The following is a 15,361-nucleotide window of genomic DNA, read 5'->3' as shown; positions in this document are numbered from 1 at the left end:
TTTTTTTGTATTATTTTATTTTTTTTGTTGCTTGTTGAAGTTTGTTACTGCCGATACAGATACGCTGGCTGCAGATACTGATACAGAAGATACAGTATCTTGGAGTATCGATTTTTATGTTTTTTTTTGGGGGGGGGCTGAGCGCTCTGGAATGCATGGCACGAGACAGAGAAACGCTGACGCGACGCCTGTCACGTGACAGCCGGACATGTATCTCGGTTGCTGTAGCTGTGTAGCTGTGTATCTGTGTGAGTGTTGCATTTGCAGCTGTAGTTGTGCGGCCCATTCATGCGAATGAGATGGCGGCCGCATTCGTTAGATAAAATGCAACTGCACACCAACACACACACCAACACACACACACCAACACACACAGGCAATGCACAGGCGCTGCACTTTCAGCGCTTTATCTTTATCTGCCCCGAAGCTGTAAATATCCGCGAGATTTACAACGCCAGGCAGCCAGCCAGCCAGCCAGCGTCGTCGTCGTCGTCGTCGCGTATCTTTTCGTGCGAATCGGTATCGGAATCGGGGAATGGCAGCGGCAACGACTACGAGACTTACGGCAGGCACAGGCACAGGCACCACTAGCATTCATCGCATCCATCGCCTTCCATCGCCTTCCATCGCCTTCCATCGCTCTGTGGAATGAATCGTTTGGCAGCGAGGCATTCGATACGAAAACGACTCGCTTAACGCATCCGCATGCGGATGGCTAATTCGCAGATACAAAATATCCAATAAGACAACAACAACAACAAAAAGCTGCACACTCCACTCCTCTCATAAGCGGAGCCACTGCAACTGCAACTGCAACTGCCACTGCTTCAGCCCATATGCAGATACCGATACAAGTGCAGATACAGATACACAGAGACAGATACTAGTGCCGACTACCGAGTACCGAGTACCGAGTGCCGAGTGCCGAGCACCGAGTCCAAGCGGCACAAACACCACCAAAGCTGGCAGCGATTGTCGTGCTCCACTTGTGCCCATTGTTGCCGCTCTCCGGCTGTCACCGTAACTCACAATTGAATTGTTCCTTTGTTCTGTCCGCATCCGCAATAGCAGCATCCGCACCAGCACCAGCACCAGCACCAGCACCGCCGCCACACGATCCTGATCAGCAGTTCCAGCAGCCATAGCTACAGCAACTCCAAACTCCAAACTCCCGGCCTGCCTCTCTCTCTGCTCCCGAATTTCGCATAATTGGCCAAAAGTCACTTGCCGACCGTTTCCTTCGTTGCTTTGTAGTTAGCCGCCAGACGGAGCGTCGCCAGAGCCAGGTCAGAGATACAACTGCCCCCCCACCGCTGCAAGGCAGAGACGAGGCAGGCAGACAGGCAGCTCCCAATCATGCTGGTGCCGCCGGATATGTTGGCCGCCCAGACGCGCATGATCTACCAGATGAATCGCTACTGTGCCGAGCGTGTCCAGAGCCGCATGTTCAAGACCTCGACAGCCATACGGGAGATCTGCAAGATTATCCAGGACATACTCAAGGAGGTGGAGCTGCAGGAGCCGCGTTTCATCTCAAGTCTCGTCGAGTGTAATGGCAGGTGAGCACTGCATCAAAACCGATTTCAATTTCCTGTGTTTTCCCATTCCGGGGACCCATTGCATGGATACAAAGATCTCTCCGTTGTGGTCTTAGAGAGTGCAGAGTGGCTGACCATAACTGGTGACCCCGATCGCCCGATCAATGCAGCGTCAGTAAATGTTTTACAGTAGATCCGAGGCACATATTACTCACAAAAATGTCCGAAAATGGTTTTAATAGGGTGCTATCCAGGAGAGAAAATAATAAGAAATAAGATTTAAAATTCAAGTTATGCTGGTGACCCCGATCAGCCGATAAATCTCCAAAAAAGTAATCCTGAAACTTGAATCAAACTCCAATCCTAAATTAATTATAAGTATAAGTAGACCCTTAAACTGATTAGCCGTATAAAGCAAATATAAATCCCTAAAATGGTGACCCCGATCAATCGACTGATCTGCTACTCAAGCAGTCAAGCATCGATGCGGGAGCTTCGATAAAGCAGTACGGAGTGTGGAGCGGGGAGTGTGGAGCGGGCAATGTTGATGAGCTTGCGCAGCAACTGACAGACACTGCACGAGCATGAGTTGACAGTGAACTGACAATGACGCTGCACGATGCATGTAATGATGCGACTCCAGCCCCAGGAGCGGACCGAGCAGCAGCGGCAGCAGCAGCAGGAGGACAGTGCGATGACAGTCATCCGGGCACTGGAATTACGCAGAGCCAGTGGGTCGATTCAATGGGTCTGCGGTTGTGGCTCTCTTGGCTCATCATCTATCCGATTCGATCGTTTCGGCCACTTACCAATTCTCTCTCTCTCTCTCTGACTAGGTTCGAGGGCGTTGAGGTCATCTCACCGAATGAGTTCGAGATTGTGCTATATCTCAACCAGATGGGCGTCTTCAATTTCGTGGACGACGGCACCCTGCCCGGCTGTGCGGTGCTGAAGCTAAGCGACGGCCGCAAGCGCTCCATGTCGCTGTGGGTGGAGTTCATCACCGCGTCCGGGTATCTGTCGTCGCGGAAGATACGCTCCCGGTTCCAGACGCTGGTGGCGCAGGCCTGCGACAAGAGCATGTACCGTGACATGGTGAAGGTCATTGGCGACACCAGCGAGGTGAAGCTGCGGATCAGGGAGCGCTATGTGGTGCAGATTACGCCGGCGTTCAAGTGCTCCGGCATCTGGCCACGGTCGGCGGCCCACTGGCCCATGCCGCACATTCCCTGGCCGCATCCGAATATCGTCGCCGAGGTGAAGACGGAGGGGTTCGATCTGCTATCCAAGGACAGCGCCGCCATGCAGAACAAGAACAACAATGCGGCCAGCATGGAGGGGGATGCCTGGGTGCTCAGCTTCTACGAGGCCGAGAATCGTCTGCTGCAGGGTAAGAGCAGTCCGCGAGAGAGAGAGAGCGCTTTCGCAACGATCCTCAATCCCCCTCTTTCTCTCTTTCTCTCTCCATCCCGCCCTAAGGTGGCTGCCGCCGTCGCTGCCTGAGCATGCTGAAGACGCTGCGTGACCGGCATTTGGAGCTACCCGGCAATCCGATCAGCGCCTATCACTTGAAGAATCTGCTGCTGTACGAGTGCGAGAAGCATCCGCGGGACTACGAGTGGGACGAGAGCTGCATTGCCGATCGCATCAATGGCATCTTCCTGCAGCTGATCTCCTGCCTGCAGTACCGCCGATGTCCCCACTACTTTCTGCCCAGCCTGGACATGTTTAAGGGCAAGTCGCCCAGCGCCCTGGAGCAGGCGGCCAAGCAGGTCTGGCGCTTGACCAGAGAGATGCTGACCAATGCCAATGCCTTTGAGAAGTTGTAAAAAGGGGTAACAGAGCCTCTGAGTCTCTGAATCTCTGAGTCTCGGGTGTGAGTGTGTGCGAGTGCGAGTGTTTTCGTCGGGTGGGTACTCGACTCGATAAAGGTGCTAAATTTTCATTGTCGCTGCGATTGCAGTGCCGAGATGATCTGAGATAAGGCCAAGTGAGAGCTGCTGCTGCTGCTGCCTCCCTCCATCCCTCACCATCCGTTCATCCTCATTCCACATCCCATTCGCGGCTGCCATTTTGTATCTGTGCCATGAGTGTATCTGCATCTGCATCTGTGTGTGTGTGTGTGTTTGCGTCAAAGGCGAAGTGTTAATGCAAAGATGCGAGATAAGTCCACTCCCCATTCGACTCCTTGGCATTGGCATTGCCCATCGAGGCATGCCCTGCCCCTGCCCATGCCCGGCTTAGCCTGCGAATATTGTTTTTAATAACTCAAACATCCTTTGTTACCGTCTGTCTGGCTTTTCCCGTCCTAGTCCGTGTCCATGTCCATGTCCATGTCCATGTCTGTCCACCCGTTAAGCGAACAATGAGGGCTGGCAAAAGGAACATTTGGCCAGGCGGCTCCTTTTACAGCATTCAACATTCAGCATCGTGCCCGAGCGGAGCAGAGCAGAGCAGAGCGGAGCGGAGTGTATGCAGAGGTGTGTGCAGAGGGTTGTGGGGAGGGGGGTACTCAGCGTAGTGTACGATTGTTTCCATAGCATGCCGATCCTAGATCAAAGCAATTCAATTCAATCCAGCATAAATATCACACAAACAAAATAGCAGAGGAAACCGAAGAGATGAGATGAGGATTGGGAGAGAGAGAGAGAGAGAGAGAGTTCCGTTCCATTCATCGTTCCAAGTTCAACTTAAGATTGTTTTTTTTTTTTTTGCTATACCTACCCAGTGCATGTCTATATACACATACATATGTATATCTATATACGGCTACGAGTATATAACACTTGTAAGGATTATCCACAGTTTAATATGACTAAATAATACATAATAATACATAATAGATTGCCTAAGTGTGAGAAATATGCTTGAATAAATTCAAGAGTACTTAGCCAAAGGCAGTCTGATCTATATTTGCGGTGGGGTAGGGCTGGATGGGCAACAAGGATGATCTGAGTTTAAGGAAGCTTCGCACCTTGATTGGCTTTGATCTCTGACAAATGCCCAGAAGGATGACTATACTCAGAGAGTAGAGTAGAGGAGCTGGATTGCTGGATGTTATATTTAAGAGATATTTCAGAGATATTTCAGAGAATGTGCCGACTGGAAGCAAAGTTCTTTGAGGGTTCGAACTGGATGGATCTCAGGAAAACGGAACGCCATTCGATCGCTGACAAATCCCAGAAGGATTCACTTCCTTTCGACTCTCATTAGGGAGGATGTCAGGCACTGGTTTTGGGCCTGGGTTCTTGGTGAGTTAATGTTATGATTATTGGCATTGGCGGATATTTATTTGCAGCTCTTAGCCAACAGGCTGTATCGCGAATCGCGTATCTGTATCTGTATCTGTATCCGTGTGTCTCCAAGAAAATGCAGCTGCATCAGCCTCCACATTCACATCCACATTCACATCCACATCCAGATCTCAGGCTCCAGCGACAACTGAGCATCATTTTTATTACCCTTATTTATGGTTATGTGTTATTTTGTGCCAGCCAAAGAGCAGGCCCGAAAAGAGTAGTTTGTCTGCTTTGTTCTGCGGTTTCTTTGTCGGAGGACCGGTGGACCGGAGGGGGGAGATCCAGGCGGGGCGAAAACTTTCAGCGAATGTAATCGATATTTTTCCTGAGAGCCGGACGGACAAAAGGTGTCTCCACTTCGCTCCGCAACGCTCCGCTCCGCAACGTTCCTGTCTGTAATGGAAAGTACAAGAAATAATCAACGTCAGCACAAAAGGCAGAGCCACGCAGCATAATGCGATAGTCAAAATAACAAATTATGCCGAAGCACGCAGGGATCATGTTACCCGCTCGCTGGCTCGCTCTCTCTCTCTCGCTCTATACAGAACCAGAACCATTGCCACATCCCCATCTCTACAGCTCCAGGCATCAGTTCCACCCTGAGTGGGTGGGTGGGTGTCAGTTCCTATGGTTTTTTCTATGCCTGGGAAAAGCATCATCAGGTGACCGAATCGCTTCGTTGCGCACTTTGCCGCCAGCGCCATGACACGTGACTGGTCTCTGGCCTCGCAGGGGGACCAGATGGAGTTGGAGATGGACCATGTGCACGCAGCCAGGACTCGATAAGGCACGATTCCCATTGGCACCACCGGGGGATACCGCTACCACTTCCACGGAGAGCAGTTTGTTTTGACAAATTATATTTGAAATGCAATTAAAATGGAGTAGGAGGAGCGTGCGGAATCCAGGACCAGCAGCAGCAGCAGCAGCACCTGCCCAGACATTACCCCATAACCATATCCATAATAATTCCAATTCCAATCCCTATTCCAAGCCTTTTCCTCATTTGGATGGGCTGTCACAACTTTGGCCAAAGCCACACTGACACACAAAAAATGTTGTCGCCTGTCGCCCTCTCTCTTGTTGTTCATTGTTCGCCCTTTGATTTGATACCCTCTCTCAATGATGGGCATGATCCGCATGCCATGTGATTTGTAACCAAAGAATGCAGTTTGGGGAAACGAATGGCAGATGGGCAAAAGCTACAAGCAATATGGGATGCGGCAAGGGAGAGCCTGTGAGGCTCTGGCAGATCCCAAACTGGCTACTGATGCTGGATATCGCCATGGTCGATACAATGGCCACTCAACCACCTCTCAGGTAATGTGGAGGAGAACTTTTCGGTTTTTCTTGTTGACATTTATGTTATTCAGATCACAGTCCATGGCCGTGGGCGAGGCGAGGCGAGGCTTACGAATTGCGTCCCATTGTCGTCGGCAGAGTTGGCTTGTCCTCGTCCTCGCTGTCGTCCTTTCTGACTCCTTTTGTTGTAGTTCCGAATGTGGCTGTGGCTCCCTCACTCTCTCTTTGTTTTAATTGTTTACTAATGATATTTAAATTAGTGCTCTAAATGACCCCCAGGCTGGGTCTGGTCTCCCTCTGCCCACCTTTGTTCCGTTCCTGCTGTGTTGTTCGCATTTTGACATTTCATTTGTTTAGATCTACCAACTCCCAGCGGGGTGGGTGAGAGAGAGAGAGTCAACTAAAAATATTGAATGGAGTAGAGCGAAGGAGCTGAATGGGACATTCAAAGAGGTTTCCCGTTCCTCGTTTGATCAGAGAGTGCGAGCGAGCAGAAAATATGTCTACCATTATTTGGACTATTTTATTTAATATTTAACATAGACATATTCGCATGCATGTAGCTTTAATTGGAATATCAATGCAAACTTTAAAAGGAAAAACAAAACAGAAAAAAAAGGGAAATTGTGCGTTGCCAAAGTGCGACGATTGCTTTGGCTGTTCATTCACTCAATCAAGCAATCAGCAGTGGGCGCAATTGATTTGACTGGATGCCTGGCTGGACAGTTCATTTTTATTTATTTTATAATTCATTTCAGGTATCATTCAGTGGTACAATTCCTGCCACAGCCAGCCAGCAATCGTTTGAATTCCTCATTTAATGGCTAGTGGAAGTATTCTCGCTTATCAATTGTCAGTCAATTACACCCACAATCACAACCATTGAATCAATCATGAGTCATTGAATTATTGACTTGATTGCTCGTTCGAATAAAATAAAAATCGATTGGTTACCTTTCTTTTTGGTTAACTTTTATTCATTGAAAATAGCTTAAAATACATATGGAATATTTTTGGAATGCCTCAAGTGTCATCTGAGACATTCACCATTTGATTGCTGATAGAACACCTCAAAGTATTTGTTTATATATAATTTAGTGATTCTCGCAGTCTTTCCTTCAAATAGGAATCCAGCAATTATCCAAAGCTTATACAAATTGCTGTATTCCTCATAAAATGAAAGATCTAAAACATCTAATCGATTGGAGTGGAATCCAGAACCATTCCATTCCGATTCCGATTCCTGAACTTTGCCCATGCGAATCAGCCACGCGGTTCTTTGCGGTTCTATGCGGTTCTATGCGGGGCTTGTTCATCGATGCTGCCATTCCCATTCCACAGGCATCTTCTAGCCATCTACTGCTGAGCACTTTCCTGGGCATAATTATGTCGTCATTATCAAAAACACGTGGTGCAATTTAACAACATGCCAAAAGGGGGCAGGGCAGAGCACGGCAAGGCAGGGCAGGGCAACGGCATCCTCATGCTGCATGTGCTCGGAGGGAATCCCTTGGAGTGGGGAATGGATGGATGAATGAATGGATGGATGGATGGATGGAGGAGCGCACACGCCACAAATTATGAATATCAGAAAAATGCACAAGATGAATGGCACAGGAAAATGCTATCCCCAAAGGGAATGGAATGAATGCCCTGTGTGTGTGTGTGCGTGTGTGTGTGTGTAAGTGGGGGGATAATCTGGGGGAGTGGGAAATTAGTTTTCCACGCATCGCCAGCAAACACAATGGAGCATCGCAGCGTGAGAGGAGAGCCAGAGGGGGGGAACGGGCATCGCCAGCACCTTCATGTGATAATTTAGAGCAGATTGTCGCCTCTTTTTGGAGCGAGAGAGCCGGGAGAGACGGGAGAGGCGAGGAGTGGAGTGGGGTGAACACTAGAGTGGAGTCGGTCGTATTTTTGGATGGACATTTGCATTCAATTACGGCAGCTGTGAGCCGGCCCTGATTTATATTTATGCACGCGTCTCTCTGACGTCCCATAAAGGAAACCAAACCCCAAAATGCTGCCACAGCAGTAGCAGTAGCAGCGGCAGCGGCAGCAGGAGGATGGGAGAGGTGAAAGATCGTCACAAGGAACGGAATGAATATCTCCGGCAAAGAGTTGGCGCTGCCTGCGCTCAATCATAATTATGTGATTTGTTTGCGACATTGGCGCGGGCGACTAATTAAACGGCGGAGTGGCGGAGTGGCAGAGCGGATGAGTGGGTGGAAAATAGATGACGGGGGAAGGGTTAGGTTAGGCAAGGCAGGGAGTCGTCTGCCACAGAGGAGTTGGAGTCGGAGTCGGAGTGGCAGTGCGAGTGGGAAAGAGAACCATGTTGACGTATTGTCGCTGATGTTGGCCCGTCTGGAATTATGACATTTTGATTTGAGTTCCATTTGATGTCCCTCAGCCGCCGCCCGCTCTGGCGTCTGATTTATGCCAAGCTGATGGATGGCAGCGGGGGAAGGAGAGCTGCTAGCTGGTAGCGGGTTAATGCAAGGGATGGGTGTAGCCAGCGGAGTGGAGGCGAAGGTGAACTAATTAAGAGGCGGACTGGTACTAGGACTGGGACTGGGACAACTGGGCAACGAACGGGTTGCAGCTGCATGCAATTTGCTTAGAGAATTGGGGAGGCACTTAGCCCATTACCAAATGACAAACAATTTGTATTGTGGCTCCCCATCCCCAACCCCCACCGATACCCATCATACTCATTCGTGCAGCATGCAACAAGTGACAGAGAATGACATTCGGTGGCAACTGTGCGTGAGGAAGAGAGCAAACACACTCTGGGAACACAATCGGACGGAGAGTTATCCCAAATCGATTAACATTATTAATGAATGCATACCATGGGGAATGGGGAGAGTGAGTGTGGTTGGGGCAGGAGGAGGGGGAGCAGGTGGGGCAACGGAAAGTCCAAAAACATGAAAACGTTTTCAAACAATTTCAATTTCCAAGAAACGAAATGAACTCCCAGCGAAACATTGTCAACATGATCATCAACTGTCTGCTGCTGCTGCTGCCACTCTCTCTCTCTCACACAGAGACTCCAATTCGGAGTCCCCTCCTCCCCTCCAATCCCAGCTCCGAGTTTCTGTCTCTGTCTCTGTCAACATATTTATGGGCCCAACATTGGAGGCAGCGACTGCCCCAGGGCCTGGGGCTGGGGCTGTGGCTGGAGCTGTGGCTGCGACTTGGGACTGGAACTGTGGCTGTGTCATTGGAATGTCCAAATGTTCCATAATAAAACAAAGACCCCAACAACAACAGCAACAACAACAAATACAAGCAGCAAGCAAAGCAGAAACAAAAACTGAAACCGAAGCAGAAACAGAAACAGAACCGAAAGGTAGAGGCAACAGGCAAAGGCAAAACCTGAGTTGAAAACGAGTCAAATCAATGCAGATAATATCAATTATATGTAAAAGATACACATGCATGCGATAGATACATTCGGTGCGATAAGCATTTAAAATATTAACATCCACAAAACAAAAACCCAACGAAACGAAGAGAAGCGAAGGATCCCTGACATGGAATTTATGCCCCCATCTCCCAACTGGTTAATTCATTAGAAACTGTGCGTTCACAGCTGATTTGAGTTATAGCTTGGCGGGATTATCTAGATACATACCCGGGACTGCCACTGGCCCCGCCGGAATGGGGGGCCGGCCGGATTGGGTATGGTATGCCTTGGCCCTCGGCCCTCCGTGATCGTATCTATTCATTGCAAGGGAAAAATCTCCCATCATTTCCCAGCTACATCTTTGTAGCTTTACACCACAATTCTGTGATAGATGATCGCCCGCTCGATCCCAGTCGATCCCATATATGTAAATTTAAGGTGTTTCGCACTCAAATTCTCAAATCATGCAATCATGGACGGCGCATTTACCAATCATTTGTTTTTTAATTTATATTTTATTTATATTAAGAACTAACTACAATTACATTTAAATATACAAAAAAAAAATTATTATATTACAAATAAATAATGGTGTTCTCCAGCGAATTCCTTTTGTCTTTTTGTTGTTTTGTTTTGTGTTTTTTTGTTAATTTTGCGAACAATTAAAAAATACTTTAATAAAATACCAACTGTCTTTCCCTTTGCCGCTGCCCTGCCCCGTGCTATAAAAGATGCTATAAACATTAGCAGGCAAAGGTGTTCCCACAGCAGCGACACGACACTTTCGGTGCATGGCCTCGCTAAGCAAAGACATGAACACTCCAGTCAGCGTGCCGGCCAGGAGTGTTGCCGCCTTTTGGGCTGCGTGCGGCTTTCACACACACACACACACACCGCTCACACACACACACACTAATCCCTGCAGTAGCTGGTGCGGAGCACATTCTCAGCGCCGGACAGTATGGCGCCCTCGTGCTGGGGACAGAGCTTCAGGTAGAGGTCGCTGGACTCCATCGACTCGATGAGTATGTACTCCAGGTAGATGCGCGGCGAGGAGAGTATGCGCCAGGTGAGCGGATTGAGGATGCTCGTTGGATACTCCCAGTAGACGGTAGCGTGATCCGGCTGCTGCAGCACTTTGCCGGGCACCAGCGCCTTGTACTCGTAGCCCGGCTCAAAGTACATGGCCTTGGGTGAGAATTTCATGAGCTCCGTGGTGGCCTTCTTCTTCCGGTCGTGTCCGGCTGCTGCTACTGCTGCTTCATGCAGGCGAATGGAGAGAATCCCCACCTCGCCGCCATGCAACGTGCTCTCGTCGTGGCTGGACACACGCACCGTGATGCGGTAGTGGAGGCGGCAGAAGGGCTTGCTGTCGCCGGTTGTCAGGTAAAAGACGCCCGGGGAGTCGTCCTGCCGCAGCTGGCCCCGCTCCACCTGCTCCTGGTAGTCCTCCTGGCTGTGGAAGCCCATGCGCAGGCACGTGTGGCCGGGATCCTCGCAGCTGGTGCATTTAAACTCCTTGAAGCTCTGCGGAAGATAGCAAAAGGGGGGGAGGAAGATCAATAAGTGTCTGATGTGAGGCACTTTGTGAGAGGCACTTACATCAAAGGAGTCGCAGGTGATGCCCATGAAGGGGCACTGGGTGCCAATGCTCTCCGTGAAGAACTGCTGGCTCCGGATGTGATTGCAGCCGAGGAACTGCTGCATTGTGCTGAAGAGCGAGCCCTTGCGGTTGCTCTTAACCACGTCCTGAAACTTCTTGTCACAGCCGGGATTGTCGAAGCCGCCGTTCGGGAAGAAGTCGACATGACCCAGACGCTGAATGATGCCCAGGCCGCCCCTCATCAGTGGATTAGCATCGGTGTGGACGATATCCACGAAATGGGCATCCGTACGGTCTAGCCGGACGATGCGATCGGTGTCCGTGAAGAGTGGCGCCGCCGGATCGAGGCCCGTAATGCGTGCCAACTTCAGGCCAAAGTCTTGCTGCAGGTGATAGCCCGCATAGCCGGAGAGATGGGCGCCCAGCGAGTGGCCGATGATGTGCACATTGTCCAGATTGGGCAGGCCCAGCTCCTCGTACAGCATGTGCACCACATGCGCCGTAATGGAACCCACCAGCCGGGTGTTGGCCACTGCCTGCACATACGGCGGACTGGCGCCGCCGCCCCAATCGATCAATATGACACTGGCCTCGCCCTCTGGCTCGTGTTTCAACAGCGCCGTGGCCATGTCTAGCATCCACTGGATCTCGCCGGACTCCAGGTACCCATGCACAATCAGATAGATCCTGCCCTTCCGATTAATGCCCATATTCTGCACACTGTCCGGGTCGTTGAGGTCCAAATACTTGGGCGGATCGAGGCCGCGACTTGTGTAGAGCGTAAAGTGGGGCTCGATCTCCGATGGCTTCTGGGGATGGACATTGATCGACCGCGTCACCGTGTTCCACGGCCCGTTAATGGGAAAGCAGCCGTAAACCCCAAAGCACTTCACCTCGTTGATATCTGGAATACAAATTGAATTGGGAATTATTGTAGACATTTCAACGGGTATGAGTACGAGTACGAGTACTCTGTGGCAGGTGTTCCGATAAGCTCTTTAATCTACAATCTACTTAAATCCCCAACTAAAGCAAACCTGCTGACCAGGCTGGTTGGTTCTTCCAAGCCGATCATCGTTGAAGAACCACTGGCTGCTTCACTGCTCTTCCATGATCTCTTTAATTTTGAATTGTTTTAATTTTGAAATTCCTATTCTTTCGATGTCACTCTTAGCCTTCCACTGATGCATGCAACAGACAGTCTTCCGCTCGGCTGATCATTGTCGTCATTGTTTTTTGTCATATTTTTTTTATCGGTGGGTTTCGGCTGCTGCTGCTGCTTCTGCTTTCCGCTTTGTATCGGAAGTTTTCGATTAGATAGGCGTATCCACTCCGGCCAGTCCCCTGCCACTGCCTATGCCACTGCCTCTGTGGCAATTATTCAGAAATCCCCCATCGAAGCATCGCATCGCCCTTCCATTTGTTGCTAAGGCCATAATCGATAGAAATCTTTTTGCTGATGCATAGCTCTTTGCTTTCCCTACAGATCTGTTTGTTTGTTTGTTTGTTTGTTCAGCCAACAAGCAAACGAAACGAGAAGATGCCAAGAGAACACTTAGAGACCACTTCACCTCCTTTCCTGTGTAGAGGTCGTTTATACATATTTTACATTTTGGTTACTGGTTTTCAAAACCACTAATGGAGCCATCGAGAGCTAATACTATTCTGGCAATGCTATTTTAATGCTATTTCGGATGAGATGGTGCAATCGGTTGATCTGGCTGGGCACCAGTACTTACCGCTTTTGGGGGCCGGTGGCAAGTCTATCAAAGTGTTGACTGCCGCTCGACTGGTGTGATTGGCCAGATAGAGCATGGTCTGCAGCATCAGGCCGCCAGTGGTATTGGCCACATACATCTTGGCTGTCCTTCTGAACTTATTCTTTTACTGCTGATTGCTGATTTTTTTGTGGCTGGTTTTAGGTTCTTTTAATTGTTCTTTTTTGTTGTCACCCTTCATGCATAATTCCTGAAGGGGCGCACACACACACACACTCACTCACAGAAAATCACTTGATCGCGCAACCGACACTTGCACCGGGGCCACTCGGACTGTTCTATAATACTTGGGATCCGCTCGATATGGGCTTTGGATCGGTTCCGATGGTTGCGTATTTTTTCTTTATATTTATTTTTTAATTAAGTTAACGTTAATCTTATCGACTGGTGGCTGTCCCTATTCCTCTGCCTGGCTGGCTGGCTGGCTGTCTGTCTGGGTGTCTGGCTGTCTGTCTGCCTGTCCACTCGAGAGTGAATGGCTGTTGCCGTTAGTTTTCTGCTTAATTTGTGCTTTGCTGAACTTTCGAGAACGGGTAATAATCCGTTACTCCAATGCGATTGATTGTTTCGTTGTGGATCTCGCTGCAGCAATGAGCCGATCAGCCGCCCCTCACGCAATTTTTATTCAACAGCCAAGCTCAAGACGCAGCCGAAGACGAAGCCAAAGACGAACCGAAAACTGCAGCCGAACGCTTGGCTGAGAGCTTCGGCACGCAACTATTGGGTGGAGGGGAGAGAGAGAGAGAGAGAGAGAGACAGTGTGAAAGGGGAGTGAGCGCGGCATTGAGATAGCTGATAACGTTGACAGGGGCAGAGGGGAGGGGGAGCCCAACCAACGCATTGCTTGCACTGTACACTGTGGTCAAAAGTAAAGATTTTTTGGCATTAAAGTTCAATGTTAAATCTTACAATTTTTTATACATTTACATATTTACATACCTACAACATAAACTTTAAAAATAGAATCCCTTGAAACTAACAAAAATCATTTAGTTTTTGCAAGTCAAATTATTAAATCCCAAATTATTTTGTATATATGTAGTTTCATCTTATCTGGTTTATGTATACAAAAATATATGTGCAATGTACATACATTTTAGGCATTTCGGCCCAGGGTGCAGTGTTAAGCGAGTTCGAATGCAAAGTACAAGACATCTTTCCCCTCTCTTTCACTCTCTCTCTCTGACCATGCTCTTTGTTGAATGGGATGCACCTTCCATGATAAGCAACAACAAAGCCGCCGCCAAGCTCTGCAGAGAGTGCAAGAGAGATACAGAGATAAGTAAGAGTTATAGGGTCCGAAATAGAAACCTCCCCAAAGAGGGAGAGGGAGAGAGAGAGAGAGCTGGGACTCTACTCGTACTCTATCTCTGTCAATGCCAAATTCCGAATCTTTCCAGAAACTGTGTCAAGCAGCGCGACAGGCCTTCTCCCTCTCCCACTCCCTCTGCCGCTGTCCCCCCCCCCATTCAGGTGGTGGTTGCTGGTGTCAATGTCTGGACACCATCTCGTTGTTCCCATCCATCCCATCCCCCACTCTTATCAGCGCTAATCGACATCTCCAGAACACAGATTCGCTTTCGAGCGACCGCCTTGGGCCTGGGCCGTGCCGGGTCCAGAGTCCATGTGAAAAGGTGTTTACGGCTTTTTGATCGTTTGACATTTCACCAGGATTTCGATGCGACGATTGACGTCAATCGATCGATGGGGGCTCTCTCTGGCACCAGAGACGAGGTGCCTCCTCTAGGAGCGAAGACCGAAGGCCCCTGCGACTGCCGTTATCAATATTCGCTTTATGTTTTCTGTGATTCTGCTTTAGCATTGTTTTTGTTTACGACTCATTCTACCCCATAGGCTACCCCATCAGAGCATCAGCATCGCCAGCCACCCATCACCCCCACACCGCAGAAAGAATGGAATATCATCACAGATCTATTTATAGTTCTTTTGTCCATAATGGATGCTTCCTTGTTCATCCAAACTCATTGCAATTCGACCTGGCCACACTCTCACTACGAAGGAGAGGATATTCAAACAAAATCTATTTACATTAACGGATCTGGCAAGCCCAAGATCAAGCCAGGTCTCAAGCCCCAAGAAGACCTCCGCCAAGAAGAAGACCCAAGAAACTAAGAGGCATCGACAGCCAACCTAATATCAAAATATACCTAACAAAATATGTAACCTTACGATCGGACATGAACATGTATTATGCACAACATTTGCTTACTTTTTATATTCAAATATACAGAATCCTTGGGTTTCTATGGGCAGACGAGTGAAGGAAGGGCAGAGCCTAGATCTATGCACATACCAGATCACGGGATTCGGGATTGGATCAACGGGTACATGTAACATTATCACAAACTTTACAACCAAGCTACATATATGTGGATCAGATTCGAGTGACAACAAATGGAAGCAGCCAA

At 49.1% G+C, this 15,361-nt stretch overlaps 2 protein-coding genes across 2 annotated transcripts; one reads left to right on the top strand and one right to left on the bottom strand.

Annotated features, from left to right (window-relative positions):
* Positions 1–1,086: 1,086 nt before the first annotated feature.
* On the top strand, positions 1,087–3,995 carry LOC111077429 (protein mab-21-like). The gene is made up of 3 exons (XM_022371705.2): positions 1,087–1,559; positions 2,375–2,928; positions 3,018–3,995. The coding sequence occupies exons 1-3, from the start codon at positions 1,357–1,359 to the stop codon at positions 3,365–3,367; spliced, it is 1,107 nt and encodes a 368-aa protein (XP_022227397.1). The 5' UTR covers positions 1,087–1,356; the 3' UTR covers positions 3,368–3,995.
* A 6,115-nt stretch (positions 3,996–10,110) lies between these two features.
* On the bottom strand, positions 10,111–13,532 carry LOC111077445 (pancreatic triacylglycerol lipase). The gene is made up of 3 exons (XM_022371723.2): positions 12,894–13,532; positions 11,154–12,058; positions 10,111–11,078 (listed from the first exon to the last, which is right to left on the bottom strand). Exons 1-3 carry the CDS (start codon positions 13,009–13,011, stop codon positions 10,464–10,466), a joined length of 1,638 nt encoding a protein of 545 aa, XP_022227415.1. The 5' UTR covers positions 13,012–13,532; the 3' UTR covers positions 10,111–10,463.
* Between the last annotated feature and the right edge of the window lie 1,829 nt (positions 13,533–15,361).

The sequence above is a fragment of the Drosophila obscura genome, unplaced genomic scaffold, assembly GCF_018151105.1.
Source record: "Drosophila obscura isolate BZ-5 IFL unplaced genomic scaffold, ASM1815110v1 contig_165, whole genome shotgun sequence".
Classification (NCBI taxonomy): domain Eukaryota; kingdom Metazoa; phylum Arthropoda; class Insecta; order Diptera; family Drosophilidae; genus Drosophila; species Drosophila obscura.
The sequence above is the reverse complement of the archived record's forward strand: the minus strand, read 5'-3'. Positions and strand labels throughout refer to the sequence as shown.